The sequence below is a fragment of the Saccopteryx leptura genome, chromosome 1 (genome assembly GCF_036850995.1).
Source record: "Saccopteryx leptura isolate mSacLep1 chromosome 1, mSacLep1_pri_phased_curated, whole genome shotgun sequence".
Taxonomy (NCBI): domain Eukaryota; kingdom Metazoa; phylum Chordata; class Mammalia; order Chiroptera; family Emballonuridae; genus Saccopteryx; species Saccopteryx leptura.
Window position 1 is genome coordinate 351,777,018 of NC_089503.1, and position 22,865 is coordinate 351,799,882.

At 41.7% G+C, this 22,865-nt stretch overlaps 1 protein-coding gene across 3 annotated transcripts in view; it reads right to left on the minus strand.

The window, feature by feature from the left end:
- The window catches only part of KCNQ5 (potassium voltage-gated channel subfamily Q member 5), a 592,119-nt gene that overhangs the window by 24,430 nt on the left and 544,824 nt on the right, over window positions 1–22,865 (minus strand). For all 3 annotated transcript variants that reach the window (XM_066359020.1, XM_066359022.1, XM_066359021.1), the window contains one exon: window positions 5,755–5,863. In XM_066359020.1, coding sequence (XP_066215117.1) covers window positions 5,755–5,863 — 109 coding nt within the window. The remainder of the gene's footprint in view (window positions 1–5,754; window positions 5,864–22,865) is intronic.

The following is a 22,865-nucleotide window of genomic DNA, read 5'->3' on the forward strand; positions in this document are numbered from 1 at the left end:
CTCACAACTTTCCTGTGACAAAAAGGTTTGTCATACACATTATTCAATTGCACTTAATCTGCATAGACTGTGCCATTTGCCATTTATTAATTCAGCCTAGAAATTTTTGTTTAGTATTGATAAAATGAAGAAAAGGTATGTTACATTAATATTTTAAAACTTTTTAAAATAACATAATCTACTTTAGTGCACCTCTTTTATTGTTGTTATTTAAGTATTAAATGCATGAAATAATAAACTACTTTTTGGCATACTGCTTTTTTATACTTAAAATGGGTAGGACAGAGAACCGGTTGTTAAATTATCTAAATCCTACCCCTGGTCCCAGGTGGATGCTTTATCCACTGCAGCACTACCGCTCAGGTTGAAGAAATTCTTTATACCTCATCTGTGTTTCTATTAGAGTGAAAGAGTCTGGTAGATAATTTTTAGAAAAGTGTCCTCTTTACACGGTGGCTTCAAACTTTTCTGCCTCTATTGAATTTTGTCTCCAAAGCCACGGGTGACCTTCTTGTTGCCACTTTTAAAGGGCCTTCTCGCTTTTTATCTTCTTGACTGCTTCCTACTCGAAACGCACCTCTGGCCCCTGTTCCGCGTGCCCTCCTGGTGCCGCTCTGTCTGGCGGTGCTGAGCCCCTGTCCGTCAGAGCCTTCTCCTCTTCTGCTCCTTACAGTCTTGTAGCTGTAGATTCTGTGTTAGCCATCTTCCCTCTTCACTCCCGCACTCTCCCTGGGTGACACTTCTGTAAATTATCTACTTCCACCAAGTCTGTCCTCATTCCAGATTTGTCTCCCAGGCCTCAGATACAGGGATTCAGTGCCTACTGGGTCCCCCAGACCCCAAACTCTACACTCGCAACAATACACCATCTTCCCCCAGACCAGCCTCTGTCTGACCAGGCACCTCGCGGTATCAGCCTTCATTCCTCCTGCTCTTCTCTCCAAGCAGTAAATATTCAAACCCTATTATTTTTTTCATCTGTGGAGCTCTGAAACTTATCCTTCACTACTCTTCACCCTGACTGCCTGGCTCAGACACTCAGCAGATCCAGTTTTGAAACAATAGTCTCCTCCCTCCAATTCGTTCTTCACACAGCAGTCACAGTCATCTTTCTAGGTGTTAGAAGAGAGCACCAGTCTGATAAGTCCATTTTCGTACCTTAAAGCCTCCATGTCTTCCTGCTTGATACAAGGGTCCTTGTGCCTCCTTTCAGCCTAACCTCTCCTCCTCACGTCCTCTGTCCCCCACCAGCTCACATGCTTCCTAATGCCACCCTCACCTCTGGGTTTTGGCAACTGCAGTTCCCTCTGCCTAAATGTACACCCCTTCAATGACTTGCCTGGAACATATACATCTAGCAGATTGCTGCTTGATTAGCCCTTCCAGAATGTCACCTATTCAGTGCTGACATTATGTCTGCCCGAGCATCTCGGACTTTGATGATTTCAGGGATATGTGTCTTTGTGTCCTCATTGACTCTACTTTATTGGCAGCCCCTTGGGACTATAAGCAGGGCCCCTCCTTTCTTGTTATGTTCATCCCTGTGCCTGGTGCAGAGTAGAGAAGCTCAATATATATTTTTTGAGTGCATGGACTGACCCTCTTGGAGGAACTTTAAAATGTTGTAATGAAGCCTCTCTGTGGGCGGGGGAGGGAGAGGACAGGTGACTTCTACTTCTCACTGTCCTCTTTCTTCCGGGGGGGGGGGGGGACAGCAAGGGCAGCAGGCTTACTCAGAAGATGAAGAGGAAGATCTTCTTGGAACATTGTTTCACAGCTGGGTGATTTGTTGTTCCACTTATTCATGTATTCATCGGTCGATTCTTGCATCTGCCCTGACCAGGGATCAAATTCGCAATCTTGGTGTATCGAGACGATGCCCTAACCAACTGAGCAACCCAGCCAGAGCTAGTTTTCAAATAGTAATACTAAAACAGGTGTCCTGCCATGAACTGTGGACTGAATTGTATATCTCCCAATCTGTACATTAAAGCCCCAATTTTCAGTACCGCAGAATGTGACTGAATTTGGAGATTGGACCTTTAAAGAGAAAATTAAGTTAAGTTAAAGCTGTTAGGCTTGGCCCTAATCCAATCTGACTGATATCATTATAAGAAGCAGGAAGACTGGACACAGATAAGTGGGGGTAGGGATTTGGGAATGAAGAGGGCCACCTCGGAAAGCGAGGCCTCAGAAGAAAGAAACCCTGCTCTCCCCTGGGTCTGGGACTTGGAGCCTCTAGAACAGTGAGAAAGTTAGTTCCTGTGGGTTAGGCTGCCCAATCTGTGGTATTTTGTTATGGCAGCCCGAGCAAATAAATACCTGTAAATATAGTGAAAAGTGAGTGTATAGAATGTTCAAGAATTTATCGATTTACTTGTCAGTCTGTTTGCTTCCCTGCTAATTTTATTTTTTTCTATTTATAAATTTTTGAGTAGGAAAAAAACCCTACTGAACATTTGAATGAAACCATTCATGAAATACAGAACTTTCATTAAAAATAAGTCTTCACTCCCAAAAATGAGTTTGAAAACAATTTCCAGTAAGTTTATGCATTCCTACTAATATTTTGAGAATAATTTGTGATAATCTTGGAGAAACTACTAAACTAAGCATTCTTTTGTCTTTTAAGAAGACATATTTTGGAAATGTGTAAGAGTTGCCTTTGCTTAGTACTAGAGAAGTGTGATGCCATTCTTTAAAATATTGTCTCAAAATGCATTCAAATAAAATCAAGACAAGGTGAGAGTGGCCTTAATCATTTTATAATCTGATAAACTTTACTCTCAAAAATAACAAGAGCTTGATCAGGTGGTAGCACAGCGGATAGAGCATCAAACTGGGACACAGAAGACACAGGTTCGAAACCCTGAGGTTGCCAGCTTGAGTGTGGGCTCATCTGGTTTGAGCCTGGGGTCGTTGGCTTGAGCATAGAATCATACACATGACCCCATGGTCGCAGGCTTGAACCCAAGGTTGCTGGATTGAACCCAAGATTACTGGCTTGAGCAAGGGTCACTTACTTTGCTGCTGTAGCCCCCCAGTCAAGGCACATATGAGAAAGCAATCAATGAACAACTAAGGAGACTAAGGAGCTGCAACAAAGAATTGATACTTCTTATCTCTCTCCCTTCCTGCCTGTCTGTCCCTCTTTCTGTCTGTCACAAAAAAACAAAAATAAAAAAAAATAAAAGAAAAAACAAACAAACTAGGAAATGATAGATGCTTAATAAATATTTTTAAAGAATTCCTGCTTTGCTCTTTGTGAGGGTAATGAGGTTATTTTCCCTGCTCTCACCCTTGCAGGGGAATGCATATTTCCTGTTAACACATTTTAATTTTAATTTGACTTTAAGCAAAACTATTACGGTAAGAGCTACTGGAAGACAAACGAAACAACATCAATACTCAAACAATCAAAAATAACAAGGAGAATGCCAAGACCAAGCTGCTGTTTTAGAGATGAGTAATTGAGGCGCACACTTGTAATCAGTAGTGTGTATATATAAAATACTATTTCAGGTACGCTGTAGGGGATGAGCACATTCTGGCAGAAAGCACTCCAGGCAACAGATGTTCAATTTATTTATGTAATTAAACTCATGTAAAGGACACTCTTGAATGTGACTGAGGGACATATACCTCAAATTCCTTTTCAGAATTGCTCATTGTATTGGTCTTTTAGTCATGTAGTTTTAGAAATTAAATATGATCATGAGTCAAAGATTTCCAATTAGGTATAAACTCATCAGTGTAGCTATAATGTTTTCATATAGAACCCCACAATTTAAAACGGAACTTAGAAAATAAAAGAAAAACACTACGTGCACCAGAGTCAGGAGATGGGAGAGAAACATCTCCCTCCAGTGATACGAAGTAGCAACTAGAAAGCTTCCAAAATCCACATGTAAATAATAAAGCTCTGTTAAAAATAAAACCAAGAAAGAAGTCTGAAAAGAAGGAAATTCTGCAAAGGACTACAAAATCAGTCATTTCAAGAGGATATAAGAAAGTAAACCTTAAGCTGCTGCTAAACTGCTTAGCTAGCAGAATAAACCTATTTCATTTTCTTTCTTGCAGCTCACAATTCTTTTTATAGGTTATGAGGCAAAAGTAGAAGGCTTCTGAAGGTCTTGGGAAACTACACAGACTGGATTAAGTATGACTTTTAGGAAGACTAATCTGCTCCCATTCGATAAGATTTTACCGTATTTGTTCAAGTTAGACTCCTCTGTGGCTGAACTGTACTCCTTTGACTTTAGGATAGCGATTGTCTGATGGCACACAAACTAATTACTAAAACTGTGCAGCGCACCAAAAATGTATTTTTTGCTGATCTGACAAAAAAAAATAGGTATATTACCCAACCGGGGATGCTTTGAGAAAGACAGGGAGTGTTGCTAACAATGATGGTGAGACAAGAGGCATAATCTGGGTGGTCCCTAGACTCTGGGGCACATAAGAAAGTTGGTCTCCCTGCACATAGGGATCGCTGCTTAAAGAATCTATTGGAAAGTAACTAGACTTCACTCCTTTTTTTTTGTAGGTTGCTGTTACAGATAATCTTTCAGTATCTTTTGGGGTACACATTTCACCACACATGATTTTTTTTTGCCCCCCACAAACATTGCTGCCAAAATCATTTCTGCTTTTCCAGTGACTTCCAGTCATAAAGTAAAACAATGAATAAGGTGATGCTAAATGACCAATTCAAGATAGAAGTAAAAAAATCGATCATACTGATCTGATTTTAGACCAAGATTCTTAATAGCTAAATTAGGTTAATTGTTAAGCTTTCCTGACTTTTGGGTAAGAGATCAAAAGAGCCAAAAGGATCAGAAGTATTTACTTTTTTTTTTTTTTAAATGATTTTATGTATTCATTGTAGAGAGGTGGGAGAGAGAGAGAAAGAGAGAGAGAGAGAGAGAGAGAGAGAGAGAGAAGGGGGGAGGAGCAGGAAGCATCAATTCCCATATGTGCCTTGACCAGGCAAACCTGGGGTTTCAAACTGGCGACCTCAGTGTTCCAGGCCAATGCTTTATCCACTGCACCACCACAGACCAGTCTAGAATCAGAGTTATTTCTTTGAGGTATAGTCACTCATCATTCCCTGACTGACACAGATTCTCCCAAAGGGATTAAAGTAGGCAGGCTGAGCATGTGGCAGTTCATTTAGTCTACATTCTGACGTTTTTTGTGAGGAGTGGGTCCTGGAAACAAGTTGCTTTGATACTTGCTTACCTTTCTGCCATCAGCAGAGGAAGCATGTTAAGGTCTGCTGTGACAGGCACATCGCAGCAGGATCTGAGCAACCGCACAGTACGTTAGGGTCCCCATTTTTGGGACTCAACCGGTTTTGCAATAATCTAGAGGGGTTTCTCCTCTGATACAAAGTACAAGACATGGATTGGAACATCAAGTAGGAAAATACTTTTAAAAATTCCACTGCATCTATACACTAGATGTCTTTAAAAGCAAACAATTCACATGACAAGCCAATTCTCATGTAATCTCGCTGACATGGCATGACTTTTCAAATCCCACCCACCTTTTGTAACAGACTTTGTGTTGAACACGGTAGAGTTTTATATTAAGAAAAAATATTTCAGAATTTAATAGGCATGTGGATGAATAGGAAAAGAGAAGGCAATTGTTCCAGGAGATTTACCTTCAGGAAAAAGAAGTTAGCAACATAGTAATTCAAATAATAAAAAGTGGGTCTCTGAATCATTTTGTCAAAGGTTTTCCACCAACCTGATAGCTCGGATGACAGTTTTAAGTGGTGGGGTGAGGTCTTCTACTGATACATCACACTGGCATCCTTTTTCATCATAGACATCATCAGTGCCAAGAGCGGTGTCAGCTGCAAGAGAAAATTGCCAGTTAAGTACCACCACCAGCCATTTAAAGCATGCTGCTGAACTTGTGTCACAGAGCAATAGGGGAGAAGTCACAGACTAAGCTTAGAAAATCAAGATAAGTATTAGGTCAGCCAATTGCTTTTTCCAATGTTATTCCTTCTCCTTTTTCTGCAATGTCACCAATCCTATGTCATTTGACACTAATACTTTCCTAAGCTGTTTTCCACGGGAAAGATGATGTTGACACACTGTCTTTCCTTTAGGGTGATGGATTTGTGTTGATCCATCTGTACTTTCTGGCCACTTCTTTGAAACTAATAGCCAGCATTTAAAAAACAGTTGTTTCGAGTTAAGACAACAGTCTACGGATACTTAACTAACTGGCCTGTATATGTAGATGTTGACCCCGTTAGCCCCACTCTGGAAACAAGTAAGTAAGCAGTCAGACCCAAGAACACTGACTACTTAGCAGTCCCTGGACCAGGCAGCACAGGAGAGAGATTGCTTAAGATAACACAACCAATGCTGAGAGATTTACAGGTGGAAGAATAAAATCAGTTCCTCATAAACTGAGCAAATTAACTTTTGGGTTAATTGTAAAGGTTGGAAAAGGGGGTAGGATTACAATAAACTAAATTAGTAAAATTTTATAAAATTAATAAGGAATAAACTCATATCATTACAGCGTTGCTTTTAGCAACAAAATACTGAAAATAAATTAAGATTTCTGAAATGGAGAATGAGGTAAATATTGGTAAGTTTATATAATGGAATATTTAGGAAGCTGTTAAAAATGATGTTGACTAATGACTGGAAAAAATGTCACAATATATGATTAAAGAAAAATTTTATATATCTATCTGGGATTAAGAATTGGCTATACTTAAAAAATTTTTACAATGAACATGCATTACTTTGCTAGTAAAGTAAAATTTCAGAAGAGAGATGAGTTATATAGCCTCCAAATACTATTTAAATTTCTGTATTTAAAAATTTTTTTAAATGATCATTTTAAATTTTCAATTACAGTTGATATACATTATTATATTAATTTCAGGTGTACACCCCAGTGATTAGATATTCAATAGCTTATTAAGTGATCATCTCAGTAATTCTCGCATCCATCCGACACCATACATAAATGTTAGAATATTATTGACCGTATTTCCTGTGGCTTCACCTTCCAAGACTCTTCTGTAACACCAATTCGTCCTTCTTTTTTTTTTTTTCTCCTGTGTGCCCTGACTGAGGACCAAACTTGGGTCATCTACACACTGGGCAGACACTCTACCACTGAGCCAACCGGCCAGGGCCTACCAATTTGTACTTCTCAATCCCTTCACCTTTTTAACCCCCAGCCTCTTTATGTGCTGACATACGCTCAAGGACTGACACTGCTCTCTGTTGCTGTCACTGCCCAGTGTTCATGTGCTGTGCTTTGCCATGGGCCGCCCAGGCTGGGTTGAAATTCTTGAAAGGCTGTTGGACATCTATTTATTAAAGCAGTGTTCATAAGAAAAGGCAGTTGCTACGTCATTTAACTCAACTATTTACTGTATGTTTACTCAGTTTCTAGTGTGCTGAGAGTGGAGGTGGTGGTGGGGGAAGAGAGGCCGATGGGTGTTCACAGCTCTTTGTCATGGTCCCTCTGGCCTTACTGCATAGTCATATTAGCAGACACCCGCTGCAATTTAGGCCAGGCACTTAGGTGAAGCTTCTGCATACATTAGTTTTCTTACAGCAGCTCTACCTGTTAGTGGTTATGTTTTGTTTTTGTTTTTTTAAAATATTTTATTTATTGATTTTTAAAGAGGAGAGATAGAGAGAGAGAGAGAGAAAGAGGGAGAGAGAGAGAAGGGGAAGGAGCTGGAAGCATCAACTCCCATATGTGCCTTGACCAGGCAAGCCCAAGGTTTCGAACCGGCGACCTCAGTGTTCCAGGTCGACGTTTTATCCCACTGCGCCACCACAGGTCAGGCCTGTTAGTGGTTATGTTATGCCTGGTTTTTAGATGTCAAAACTGAGGCTCGGAGAAGGTAAGTACCTTATCTGAAACCACAAAGGTGGAAAGTGGAGCTAGTAAGTTGCAGAGCAGCTATTAACATCCAGTTCCATGAGGCTCCAAAGCTCTTGCCCCTGCCATTGCATTGCCCGATGTGAAAACGTGTTCCTGGTTCGACAGTGGGTTCAGTAGTGGCATGCGACATCTCAGGCTTGAGATGCTGGGTATATACTGCCTGCTGGGTACATTCAACTTCTCTCCAGACAGGTCTGCCACAGTTTGAACACGAGTGTACTGATTTATTCTGCCAGTTGGGTCTGGCTCAGTGATGGCCTTGACGGTAGCCTGCCATTTTGCTTGACTGACCACCATGCAACACAACGCTTCTAGTTTGTAAATGCCATGCCCAAGGTTCGGTGCCCCTCTTCCAGGAACTCGTCACGGTTTCTTCCTCTGATCTGATCCCCACCTGCTCTCGGTGAAGTAGGTTGAAGAGTGTGGCCCCTAAATTCATGTCCACTTGGAACATCAGAATAGGATCTTATTTGGAATAATGTCTTTGCAGATGTAATTCAGTAAGGTTTCAGATGAGATTATCCTAGACTAAGGTGAGCCCTAAATCCATTGAAAGTGTCCTTGTAACACAGAAAGGGAGAGGACACAGAAACACAGAGGAAATGGAAGCAGAAGTGGGAGTGATGCGTCTACAAGCCAAGAACACTGGGCATGGCTGTTCACCACCAGAAGCAGAGGGAGGCACGTGACGGTTTCTCCCTCAGAGGTTTTGGGCATCCCGATTTCTTGAACTGCACGTGAGAATATTTCTGTTGTTTCAAGCCAATCAGTTGGTGGCAATTTGTTATGTCATTCCTAGAAAACTAATATAACTGGGAAAACTTTCCTTCGTGGTTTCCAATTCTTCTTCACTCAAGAACACTAATTATGATGATAATAACAGTAATAAGTGCTTTTTAGGGAAATCAGATTATGTAACAAGAACTTTAATTAATTGCTTCAAACCCATGAAGTCTGTATCAGTATTAGCTCCTATTTTAAAGATTATAAAAGTGAGGCACAGAGAGTTAAGAAACTTGCCCAAGGACACGTGGAGAGTGAGTGACAGGCGCAGCACTGAACTCGCAGCAGCTGGGTTCCAAAGCCGCACTGTTAAGCACTGCCTGACTCCGAGTCTCACTTCCGACAGCTTCCATATTTGCCCCTCTTGTTGCCTCTGGATTTCCTTCTCTTGCTTTACATTTTTCTTCCCATGGCTGTGTGCACCTGGCTACTGTGGTCTCAGGTGAAATGACCCCACACCATTGAAAAGGGATCGGGTCTGGAGCAATGTGGGTACCATAAGTATGTGCTGTCCACACCCCAAGGGAGACCTGGAAACACTCAGACCCTGGAACAGCGAGGGGACTGGCTGTGGTGTGTGTGGGGCTCACAGAGAGGCCAGGCGGCTGTTAGAACCAAAGTCACCAGGCACCTTTATGGGGTCCTGTGAGAAACTCAGATGTTAGCTGACCAAAGAAATATAGAATAATGCATTTTATCAGGATTCCCAGTAACAGAATTCATGAGAGTATTTTCCTCTGCCCTTCAAAATAGAGGCGTGTGACTGCTTCCCCTCATCTGAAATCTAGCGAGAACCACACTTCTAACATGGTCCTATCTTACACCTCAGGAAGCGGGGGGACATGTGGCAGGTTACAGGGAGGGAAGATCCTGCCATGCCTGTATCAACGGCTTACCTACTTAAAAATAAAATACACCAACCATAACACAGTGCCGCAGTTCTGAACAGTGAAATAGCACAAAATAGGGGGTCCTTCTATTTTGAAGTTAGTGGAAAACTTTTTCAGCAGGGATGTGCTGTCACAATAAGCACAAAAGTAAAGATAGTGAAATTATACTATTTGCACTGACTGTAAGTGGAAGCGGAAACATCCTAAATGAGGATGAGTTTCCTCCCAGCCTAATGCTGTGCCCCTCGCCGCGGCCCGGTACCTCAGCAGAGCTCAAGTCTATCCGTCTTGTTAGACACAGGCCTGGGCAGAAGGTGGGAGTCAGTCACCAACTGCATCACGTCCAAATGCATCTTATTGTGGAATTTCATCATACCACCTAAACTTGATCGTTCACAGCATAAATTAAACTCGTAGTCTAATTTTTTTTCTTTGTAGGTTTGGTCTGAGCAAATACTTATCTTTGCTGACATCTACTGAAGCAAGGGTTGAATTGGAAAACTTTTTTTCTTATTTTAAAGCCGCAAAAATGGGGATAATGCCATCTTTCTGCCTCATAAGTATCTTGAGATGTCAATTTTCTTTCCAGTGAGGTTAACACCACATTAAATGTCTTTTTTTTTTTTTTTTCATGATTCCTAGAGGCTTAAAACCCTCTGTGAACTCAGCAGCACCTGGGCGGGGCCCAGCGTTCGGCCAAGGCTGGTTCTCTGCTCGCCAGCCACACGTCTGGCTCCCCGCCCTGGCACTTCCGGATATGTGGGGATGGGAACACGAGCCGGCTTGAGCACTGATCAGCGTAAGACCGAGTCGGGAACGGCAAAATGCCAATGGAGCTAAGTGCTCCCTGTGGGCAATCTTCCCAGGGACGGATAACCTACCTCAGTGCAAATCCGTGCGTGCAGAAAATGAATATAAAATGCAGCCCTTTATCTCTCCCAACCCTCTTCTGTTTCCTATTAATTAGCAGTGTAAAAGATTTGCTTTCCAGTACCTTGTTCACCTGTATTTTGGAAAATCTATTTTATAGTGTTTGGAAGGGATATAGACGAAGAGGGAGGAGAAACATTCTGGAAACTTCTGCTATGTCCGAAGACAATTTTTCTGTCCCCCGCTATGAAATTTTGCTATCCAGAGTAGATATTTATGAAGAAAGGGTAGGTTGGTTTTAGTTCTTCCTCTTGATCACCTCCTCTTACAGGTTAGATTTCTTCTTTACATTTCTTATATGATTACAGTGGTTTTCAACCTTGTCTACTCCACGTGAGAATCACCTGGGGAGGTTTTCTTAAAAAAAACCTCAATATCCATAATGCCCTCAAGACCAACAGCATTAGGAAACTGCGGGTTGGAACCCAAGCATCAGAGGTTTTTTTTAAAACTTCCCATAAGGAATTCAATTTGCAGCCAAGAGCCAGAAACACTATTATTGTAAGTGAAAAAACGACGTCCACTGGTTTCTCTCAGCCAGTGCTAAGGAGTGTGTTTGACAAATTTGCCACTGGATTTGTACTAATGCTTCATGTTTCCCCTGGTGCCACCAGTATATTTTCCTCAGGAACAATTTGAGACAATATAGATGCTTCACAAGACAACAGTAAATGATTGAATCATAAAAAACAGAAAAAAAAATCCCTTGAGAAATTGATGATACAGGAACGAGGTTTTGTCATCTTCTTACGCAGCTTATAGCCCTCAGCTTTTTTTTTTGTATTTTTCTTAAGTTGGAAATGGGGAGGCAGTCAGACAGACTCCCGCATGCGCCTGACCGGGATCCACCCAGCACACCCACCAGGGGGCGACGCTCTGCCCATCTGGGGCATTGCTCTGTTGTATCCAGAGCCATTCTAGCGCCTGAAGCAGAGGCCATAGAGCCGTCCTCAGCGCCCGGGCCAACTTTGCTCCAATGGAGCCTTGGCTGCAGGAGGGGAAGAGAGAGACAGAGAGGAAGGAGAGGGGGAGGGGTGGAGAAGCAGATGGGCGCTGTCCGGGAATCTAACCCGGGACTCCTGCATGCCAGGCCGATGCTCTACCACTGAGCCAACCGGCCAGGGCTGGCCTCAGCTTTTTGAATTCCAGTTATTGTCCTCTGTCCCTCCACCATCTGAAACCTCCTTCTTTCCAGGCCTTGGTGCTGTTCTCTTTGAAAAAAGTCACTATTGTTTTTACATATAAGAAGCTTCCATGTTCACAGACCAAAATAATACCCAATTGTCAAACCTTAGCAGAAAACACTTGTTTTGTCAGTGGAGAAATTGATAATGTCTTCACGAAATCATATAGAAGAAACTATAAAGGAGACAGGTGACAACTGTGGTCTTGGAAGACAGACAATGTTACTACCTGGAATAACTAAATTAGAATGCAAAGAAAAATCCTTGATTATGGAAAAAAGCAAAATATAAAAAAAGACAATATTTATAATGGATAAGGAGCTTATTTGATAGATCAGAATCCAAAACATAAACCTACAAGTAAGTCAGTCAGCAGAAACCATTAGTAGTGAAAAGTGACTGAAAACGATTCAAGCTTACTGGAAATAAAAGAGATATTAAGATTATGTGAAAGTATGGGCACACCTATTAATTAGCAAAAGAATAATGACTAATACTAACAAAATTGAGGTGAATCTGGTACATTTTTACATTGCTAGTGATTATATAAATTGGAACAAATTTTTATGCCAATAGAAAAAGAGAAAAGGGCCCTGGCCGGTTGGCTCAGAGGTAGAGCGTCGGCCTGGTGTGCAGGAGTCCCAGGTTCGATTCCCAGCCAGGGCACACAGGAGAAGCACCCATCTGCTTCTCCACCCCTCCCCCTCTCCTTCCTCTCTGTCTCTCTCTTCCCCTCCCGCAGCCGAGGCTCCATTGGAGCAAAGATGGCCCAGGCGCTGGGGATGGCTCTGTGGCCTCTGCCTCAGGCGCTAGAATGGCTCTGGATGCAACACAGTGACGCCCCAGATGGGCAGACCATCACCCCCTGGTGGGCGTGCCGGGTGGATTCCGGTCGGGCGCATGCGGGAGTCTGTCTGACTGCCTCCCTGTTTCCAGCTTCGGAAAAATGAAAAAAAAAAAAAAAAAAAAAAAAAAAAGAGAGGGAAAAGCTTATAATTTTAAACCAGAGAAATTTTCTTTGGAAAATAATTTCAAAAAAAAAAAAAAAAAAAAGCAAAGCTAATAAAATAATATTGAATGTAAACTATAATTAAAAAATAAAGATTAAAAAAATAAATATAGCTTAATGCAATATAAGTGTTTTTATTGCATTATCACCTATTGTAGGATAGTTACATAAATTTCAATGTTTCAAAGTAGAAAACTGTGAATTATAGTATTTGACCATGATGATGCAGTACACAGCAACAGAAAAGATAATTGTGAATGGTATATAATAATATGAAAGTATTTTCAAATGAACAATTAAAATTAAATGATGAAAGTAGATACTTATGTTTATTATTACTATGTGCATTGATATATGAAAAGAAACCAACTAGAAGAGCATACGTAGAAGTGAAATCAGTTGACTAGAGTATGAGATTATAAATAATCTGCATTTCTTTTAAAATTTCTTAAGAAATTTAATATTTTTTTTGTGGCAGAGACAGAGAGTCAGAGGGAGGGACAGATAGGGACAGACAGACAGGAAGGGAGAGAGATGAGAAACATCAATTCTTCGTTGCGGTTCCTTAATTATTCATTGATTGCTTTCTCATATGTGCCTTAACTGGGGGGCTACAGCAGACTGAGTGACCCCTTGCTTGAGCCAGTGACCCTGGGTCCAAGCTGGTGAGCTTTGCTCAAACCAGATGAGCCCGCGCTCAAGCTGGTGACTTCAGAGTCTTGAACCTGGGTCCTAGGTATCCCAGTCCGATGCTCTATCCACTGCACCACTGCCTGGTCAGGCTAAATTTTTTTTGTAATTGATTGACTTTAGAGAGACAGAGAGAGGCAGGGAGAGAGAGAGAGAGAATCATTCATCTGTTGTTCCACTTAGTTGTGCATTTGTTGGTTGCTTCCCATATGTACCCTCACTGGGAATAAAACCTGCAACCTTGTCATTTGAGATGGCACTTCAACCTACTGAACTAACGAGCTAGGACCCAAAGATGTTTTCTGTCACAAAAATAATACAGTGTATATGCTTTTCAAGATAGAGTATTTTAAAAATAGAAAAAACTATTAAAGCCTGACCTGTGGTGGTGCAATGGATAAAGCGTCAACTTGGAACTCTGAGGTCACCACTTAGAATCACTGGACTTGCCTGGTCAAGGCACATACAGGAATTAACTACTATGCGTTGATACTTCCCACTTCTCTCTCCTCTTCCTCCCCCCCTGTCTTTCTCTCTCTCCTCTCTCTCTAATAATCAATAAAAAGAAAAGAAAAACTATTGGAATGAAGAAAAAAACTCTTCCTAAGTTTTAGAACATAAAGGGCAACCATTATTGTAATATATTTCTTCAAGTAAAAGTGTGAAAGCTAGAAGTTCATCACAAATTGTTATTTTAGAATTTTAAAAGGCGAAAGATTCATACGATCTGAAGAGAAACTAGAGTATTTATTATTTAAGGATTTTAAATGAAGCATGTGATGATTCTGTTCCATTATCCTACAGGGAATGCACATTAAAATGGCCAGTATTAATGATGGTGATAACTAATTAATTATATCCTGTTGTGAATTATTTCTTTTTCCAGGGTTTTTTCCTTCTGCTGCTGGTTGTATTTCAATTACCTTTTCCCCACTATCATTTCTAAACAATTAAAAAAAATTTTTTTTATTTATTCATTTTAGAGAAGGGAGAGGGGGGGAGAAAGAGAGAGAGAGAGAGAGAAGAGAGGAGCAGAAAGCATCAACTCCCATATGTGCCTTGACCAGGCAAGCCCAGGGTTTTGAACCGGCAACCTCAGTGTTTTCAGGTTGACACTTTATCCACTGCGCCACCACAGGTCAGGCTCTAAACACTTTTAATATCATAGATTTACAGGTTCCAGTTTAGTCATGTGCTAGTCCAAAGGCAATTCCTTTAAACCAGCTAGAGTTTAGAACAACTGCTTGGGCCCTGAAGTAGTAGCACAATTTCATTTTATTATGTCCTTTGCTCAGGATTTTTTTTTTTCCTTTTTCGTTTTCTGCTTTATGCTAGATGCTGCAAAGTCATCAAGAGACAGACATATTGGGCCCTCAAGGCACTAATAAGGAGCCCAGAAAAATACTCCAGGTAATATATTTTCTGTTCTAGACATTTTTTCTTTCCAAATACTTTTTATTTTAACTTTTCTTTCTCTCATTATAATTGGGATACTTGCTCTCTGTAAAGACTTGGAACATTTGAATTTTAAATGAAATCATAAAGACTGAGAAAAAAATTTACAAAGCTTTGAGGCAAATCCTATTAAATTTTGGCAGATAACTTCCAATCTCTTCTCCTCTGCATCAACTGATGTTTATTGTCTAAGTCAACAGAGATTGAAAGTGGAACATCCCTGGTGGCCATGTGATTGCTCAGAAGCCCCACTCAGGCACTCTTATTATTGCCTTTCCGCTCCGGCCCCAGCTGCCGCAGACGACCAGTTTCTGGAGGTGCTGTTCACGCCTCTGCACTTTTGGACACTCTCCTAAGTGGCACTGTCCACACACCTCTGTTCACTCTCTCCTTTCCTCTGCTGACTTTTGGCTGGTAATCCCTGGGTGCTGAATTTGCAGTCAACAGATTATAATATGCTAGCAGTCTCACAAAACCAAGGGGGACCCAGAAATGGGGAGACCATCAGAATGTTTAGAACAAACCATTCAAATTTCAGCACGCATCTAACTTTTGTGTCATTTTGGAAACAAGAATTTTATTTTGCAGTTTAGCAATTAATTCTGAGGTATCCAAAGTGAAGAGGCCGAGGCGTGGAGGGCAGCGTGACAGGTTTTAGTGCCTCAGATTCAGCTCTGCAGTCACAGCCCTGCAAGAATCTACCATCTCCATGAAACAGCCTGATGCCTAAGACCATCCAATGCTGCCTTCCTGTACTGTGGACACCTGTCTCCTATGGTCCTTATTACATAGTATTATAGTGGCTTGTCTCCAAGCTCCTTTCCTTGCTAAACAGAAAGCTCTGTTAGGGCGGAAACCCCGTCTTCTTATCCATGTATCTATTTACTCCCTTCTCATTCCCCCACTGTCTGCTCCTAGAACACTGTGTGGGGCACAGAGAACACTCCATGCTCCTTTGCCTCTTGAGTGATAAAGCATTTCCCCTCAGCACTGTCGCAGCAGTTTCTGTGACTTCACTAATGTCTGCATTTCAGATTTTAAAAATACTCTGCAGTTGGGTAGATAATCCTTCACTGTGTTCTTGTTCACTTGCTGAATCATCTCCTGGAAGTCGAAGGATGAGTGTCTTCTGAGAGATCATCATGGCCCCTGTTTCTCAGCTTTGTGTTTTGGAGTGGCCGGCTCCAGGATCTCTGCCTTGAGCACTTTGTGACATGGAGGCATGGGCCTTTTAAAAAATTTTTTATTAATGACAGCTGTAATTTATTCAGTCATAGCAGTTGTCGGCAAACCGCGGCTCGTGAGCCACGTGCGGCTCTTTACTTCTTGAGTGTGTCTCTTCCATAAAATACTACGTGCGGGCGTGCAGGTTATAATAACAATGTACCTACCTATATAGTTTGAGTTTAAAAAATTTGGCTCTCAAAAGAAATTTCAATCATTGTACTGTTGATATTTGGCTCTGTTGATTAATGAGTTTGCCGACCACTGAGTCATAGCATATGATGAGGTGGCTTATAAATATGGACAGTAATTTAAATATAATACTATCAGACTGGAAATATTCTGTTCATTTTACAGGGAAGAAACTGCAGCTCAGTGAGCTTAGATGGCTTGCCCAAGATATAGGGTATTGAGGGCAGAGCAATCTTTTAAAATTGAGATCATGTCTCTCTGCTCACAATTCTCCAAAAATGCCCTGTTTTTTTTTCCAGAGTAGAAGCTCAAGTTTTTACAAGGCCCAAGTCCTTGCATGTCTGTGCCCTCCTCACTTCCTGGCTGACCTTACTTCCCATCGCTCTCCTGCCGGCTCGTTTCCTTACAGGGCCCTTCTCTGCCCCCAGCCCTCCTAGGTGGTCCTGGAAGGAGCCAGGCCCTCACCCTGTAGGCTCCCTGTGGGGAGTGTTCCTCTGCAGACAACCTCCGGGCTCCTTAGCTGCTGGTCCTGGAAGGGGCCAGGCCCTCACCCTGTAGGCTCCCTGTGGGGAGTGTTCCTCTGCAGACAACCTCCGGGTTCCTTAGCTGCTGGTCCTGGAAGGAGCCAGGCCCTCACCCTGTAGGCTCCCTGTGGGGAGTGTTCCTCTGCAGATAACCTCCGGGCTCCTCAGCCGCTGGTCCTGGAAGGAGCCAGGCCCTCACCCTGCAGGCTCCCTGTGGAGAGTGTTCCTCTGCAGATAACCTCCGGGCTCCTTAGCTGCTGGTCCTGGAAGGGGCCAGGCCCTCACCCTGTAGGCTCCCTGTGGGGAGTGTTCCTCTGCAGACAACCTCCGGGCTCCTTAGCTGCTGGTCCTGGAAGGAGCCAGGCCCTCACCCTGCAGGCTCCCTGTGGGGAGTGTTCCTCTGCAGACAACCTCCGGGCTCCTTAGCTGCTGGTCCTGGAAGGGGCCAGGCCCTCACCCTGTAGGCTCCCTGTGGGGAGTGTTCCTCTGCAGACAACCTCCGGGCTCCTCAGCTGCTGGTCCTGGAAGGGGCCAGGCCCTCACCCTGTAGGCTCCCTGTGGGGGATGTTCCTCTGCAGATAACCTCCGGGCTCCTCAGCTGCTGGTCCTGGAAGGAGCCAGGCCCTCACCCTGTAGGCTCCCTGTGGGGAGTGTTCCTCTGCAGATAACCTCCGGGCTCCTTAGCTGCTCAGGGTCTCGGTTCCATGTCAGTTGTCCAGGGTCACCACCTCACCACCCTATTCAAGGTTATTGCCTACTCCCTGCACCAGTCGGAATCCCCATACCCTGCTGTCCTTTTCCTTTTATTTCACAGCACTTGTCACCTTCTAACAGACTAAGCAATTTACTTGCAGGTGTTCGTTATTTATCTCCCCTGTTAGAATGTCAGCTCCACAAAGACCAGGATCTTGTTCTCTGATGTATCTCAAGCGCCCAGAACAATGTTGATATTTATTGAGGAGACCATTCTGGGTGAGAGTGATACTCCTTCACTCTATCCTATTGATTACAAAGTATAACTCACTAGCTAACCTAAATTTTGGCTTTATAGTGTTCTCTTGTGGCCTTTTTTTGGTGATTTTTTATGATTAAGTATACTTTAAGATCCTACTGTGAAAAATATCCCAATTTTCCTCACAGTACTTAATTTTTATAGGATTTAAAAATAGAACCCCCCAGGCTCCATAAAACTATTTAGGAGGTAAAATGAATTTTAAGTAAAAAAAAAAAAATAACTTCTATAGTAGAACAGAGAAAATATTCTGGAATATAATTTTTAGGTTGAAATGCAACCTGTAGACCCACTTTAAAATCTTGGGCCTATAAGTTTATATTTATCTATAGCATCCATATTAATATAACAACAAAGGCAATTTAGACTTATTTTTCTCTTCAGAAACAGTGCAACATTAATGGAAATGGAAATATACTACATTGAGATAGGGTAACTTCCTGTGTCACTTTTGAATATTCACACCCATTTGTTTTTACAAATGTCAACTTTATCCTAGTAACTTATACTGCTGGTACTGTAGAGACAAATTGTGAAATTTTGGTCATGTGATCAATATTGACTTAATTCTAAATCTTAGGAGACTTAAAGTAATGTTTCAAAAGTAGGCTCATATTGCCCTGGCCGGTGGTTCAGTAGATAAAATGTTGACCTGGCGTGCCAGGAATTGTGGGTTTGATCCTCAGTCAGGGCATGTGTGAGAAGCAATCAATGAGTACACAACTAAATGGTACAATTAAGTGAAACAAGTTGATGCTTCTTCTCTCTCCCTTCTCCCCTCCCTTCCTCTCTCTCTCTCACTCAAATTAATGGAAAAATTTTTTAAAAAGTAAGTTCCTATTAAGTACTGGGAAGTAATTTATTGAATTCCCATAGAAATAAAAGATAAAATAGTCCCATTAATTTTTCTAGGCTGTAGCATTAATATGCTATAGTATTTGAAAAAGAATTTGATAAGCAAAGAATTTGTTTTTATTGAAAAAAAGTCCAAGTATTCATATCTGCAACATATATCGGTTTCACAGTAAGTTATCCTCTTGAGTTTTTAAACCAGTATTCTAGTGAAAGAAATAATTTTAACATTTTGAATAGGTAACTGCATTTTCTTGTATATTTTTACCAAAGTAGGTGAAATTTATATAGGAAATGTTAATACAATTGAAGATTACAGATTGATAGATTGTATAACGTAGCCGTGCTTGCTGTTTATGTTACTTTTTGCTGTTATGACATTCTTAACATGGAACATAACATTTGGGAACCAGATTAATCCTAGTGCTCAGTTTAGAAATAAAGAGGCATATTCAAATACTTTATCAGAGAAAGTATAGTTTACCTTTTTTTTTTCTGAAAAAGAGTTAGATCTAAAGTTTTCTGTGAATACCACACTCTGAAAAAGATGGCCCCATACACCTTTAAAACTCCTTGGAAGACTTACACAGTAAAGAGAAGTCACAATTAGGCTGAACAGGCAGTGGTACAGTGGAAAAAGTTTCAACCTGGTAACCTGGTTCGAAACCCTGAGGTTGCTGGCTTGAACGTGGGCTCATTCAGCTTGAGCGAGGGCTCACCAGCTTGAGCACAGGGTCATCAGCTTGAGCGTGGGATTATAAACATGACCCCTGGACTCTGGCTTGAAGCCCAAGGTCTCTGGCTTGAGCAAGGGGTCACTGGCTCAGCTGCAGTCCCCTGGTCAAGGCACATATGAGAAAGCAATCAATGAACAACTAAGGTGCCGCAATGAAGAATTGATGCTTCTCATCTCTCTCCCTTCCCGTCTGTCTGTCCCTATCAGTCCCCCTCTCTGTCTCTCTTGCTAAAAAAAAAAAAAAAAAAAAAAAAAAGTCACAATTAGTTTTGTATGGATTTGACTCTTTTGTTGGTATGGCCTAGCAGTGGTTTTCAAATATTTTAATCTTTTTAGAATAAGAAATGTACTTACTATTAAAATTGTGACCCAATACATACACACACACACACACACACAATTCTCTGCTGGATTAAGATGGTAACTTGAACACACACATATAATTTTGATCCCTCTGAAAAACTCACTGAAACTACAGTGATGAAAAACTTTTTTAAAAGATATAAACTCAAAAAAGGATAGACGAGGAGAGGCGGCAGCGACAGCATAATTTTGGAAGTGGGAAAGCAGATGGACAAGTTACTTAACTGACTAGCTGACACCAGAGAGAAATCCCTACGCCAACACTGGGAAAAGCTGCGAAACAACAACATTTGCACTTTAGAAAACTGAAAAGCCTCAGGAATTGGCAGTACTTGGTTCCACCAAGAAAAGGAAGGTTGTGTGCACTCTGCCCCACACTCGTGTCTCTCCCATTCCAGCAGGGGGCAGACTGGGAGCCTTAGGAAGAACGGTCATCAGGCACCGCTAAAAATGGGTATTATACCAAAAATTAGGATACCAAGTGACCATGAACACTGAGAACCTATTGGCATCCCGTCACCATATAACAATGGCAGCAGAACCTTTACCCTTCAGCGAGGAGTTTGGATAAGAATTCTCTGTGGTGCTTGAGCAGCCCAAGAAAAAAGAGCTAAACATAGCCTGATGCAGTGGATAAAGTGTTGACCTGAAGTGCTGAGGTTGCCAGTTTGAAACCCTGGGCTTGCCCAGTGAAGGCACATATGAGAAGCAACAATGACTTGATGCTTCCTGCTCCTCTCCTCTGTCTCTCTTTCCTCTCTCTAAAAATCAATAAATAAAATCTTTTAAAAAAGAGCTAAATAGCCTGACCAGGCGGTGGCGCAGTGGATAGAGCGTCGGACTGGGATGCAGAGGACCCAGGTTCGAGACCCCGAGGTCGCCAGCTTGAGCGCAGGCTCATCTGGTTTGAGCAAAAGCCCACCAGCTTGAACCCAAGGTCGCTGGCTCCAGCAAGGGGTTACTCGGTCTGCTGAAGGCCCACGGTCAAGGCACATATGAGAAAGCAATCAATGAACAACTAAGGGTCAAGGCACATATGAGAAAGCAATCAATGAACAACTAAGGTGTCGCAATGAAAAACTAATGATTGATGCTTCTCATCTCTCTCCGTTCCTGTCTGTCTGTCCCTGTCTATCCCTCTCCCTGACTCACTCTCTGTCTCTGTAAAAAATAAATAAATAAAATTAAAAAAAAAAAAAAAAAGAGCTAAATATATTGACAACAGAAATTTTCCAAGAAACAGCTGACACTGATCAACCTATGGTGAAGATCAAAGTTGAGTGGCCACAGCCATATGCTCAAAAAGTTTTAGTCACCTTTGTCATCTCTCCCACTTCGTTATGAAGAGGCAGCCAAGGTTTACTGAGTATTAGAGGAAATGTTCCCACACAAAGACAGATCAAAATGAACTGGAAGGAAACAGAAATGAAGGAAAAGAAAAAACACTGTCATTAATATCTTCACAGAGATAAGGCAAGATGCTATACCTATGAAACAAAAAGTTGGAAGCTGAAAGCTGAAACAGAGGGACACTTAGTAAATAACAATAAATAACCTTAGAAACGACAGCAGAAATAAAAATCTCAATTAGAGGTTTGGTTGATAAAGTTGGTCAAAACTCTAAAAAGTAGATCTGAAAGATAACGAGGTGGAAAATAAGAGAAAAAAGATAAGTCCACAAGTCTAATCTACAAATAATGGATTTCCATAAGAGACATTGGAGAAAAAGAAGGGAGGAGATCATTAAAAAAAGAAAAGCAATAAAATATTCCAGAAGAGAAGGTCATGAACTACCAGTTTGAAATGACCCCTTGAGTATATATTAGAAAGGATAAAAATATACCCATACCAAGAAATATCATTATGAAAATTCAGAATACTGGGGACAAAAGTGAATTCTACAAGCTTCTAAAGATAAACAAGCAAATGAACACCCTCCCTGTTCACATACAAAAATCTGAATGGCTATGGACTTAACAAGAATACTAAACACAAGCATATGGAGTGCAATGCTTTCTCAGGTTTGAAGGGACATTATTTCCAGCCTAAATTCCACAAGTCAAACTGTGAAGTAGCACAAGGATGAAAAATTTTGTTTCCAGATATGGAAGGTCTCAAAAACTTTGCTTTCCTTTCAGTCTCTCTCTCAGGAATGTACCAGCCCCTTCATCAAAGTAGAAAAGTAAGCTAACAGAGAGGAAGACGCAGGCACAGGTGAAACAACAGGATCACAGGATGACAGCGAAGGAGAAGCCCTGTGAGATCCTAGTACAGCAGAGAGAGGGTGACGGGTCTGGATAGGGCCAGTGGGACCCGGGGACAGGCACACTGAGCTCTGTCAGTGTCACACCCCTGTCATCATGACCTCTTTCAGCTTGAAAATTATTGGAGTTTTTTTATTCTGAAATAAGAATAAATCAAGAAAGATAAGAACATGGACCCCATAAACTGGGAGTTTAATTTAGGAGAAAATAAAAAGAATCTGACCAGGCGGTGGTGCAGTGAATAGAGAATCAGTCTGGGACGCTGAGGACCCAGGTTCAAAATCCCAAGGTTGCTGGCTTGAGCAAAGGCTCATCTGGTTTGAGTGTGGGCTCACCAGCTTGAGCGCAGGGTCACTGGCTTGAGCATGGGATTAAAGACATGACCCATGGTTGCTGACTTGAGTCCAAAATCACTGGCTTGAGCAAGGGGTCAGTGGCTCGCTGTAGCCCCTCCAAGCTTCCCCATCAAGGCACATATGATAAAGCAATTAATGAACAACTAGCGTGATGCAACTATGAATCGATGCTTCTCATCTCTCTGCCTTCCTGTCTGTCTCTCTTGCTAAAAAAGAAAGAAAGAAAGAAAGAAAGAAAGAAAGAAAGAAAGAAAGAGATGAAAATCAAAAGACATTCAAAAGATAATGGCTGTGCAGTAGGCTTAGAGGGCAGTCAGCGGAGCCAAGAGGAGGACAGAGGTTTTTGAGATGAATTCTCTAAGAACAATCACAATGAGACCAATTGGCTACCTAATGCAGTTGACTGTGTGGAAAATTTTACTGAGATATTTTTGGAAAATGTGGGAAGAATTATAAAAGTGAC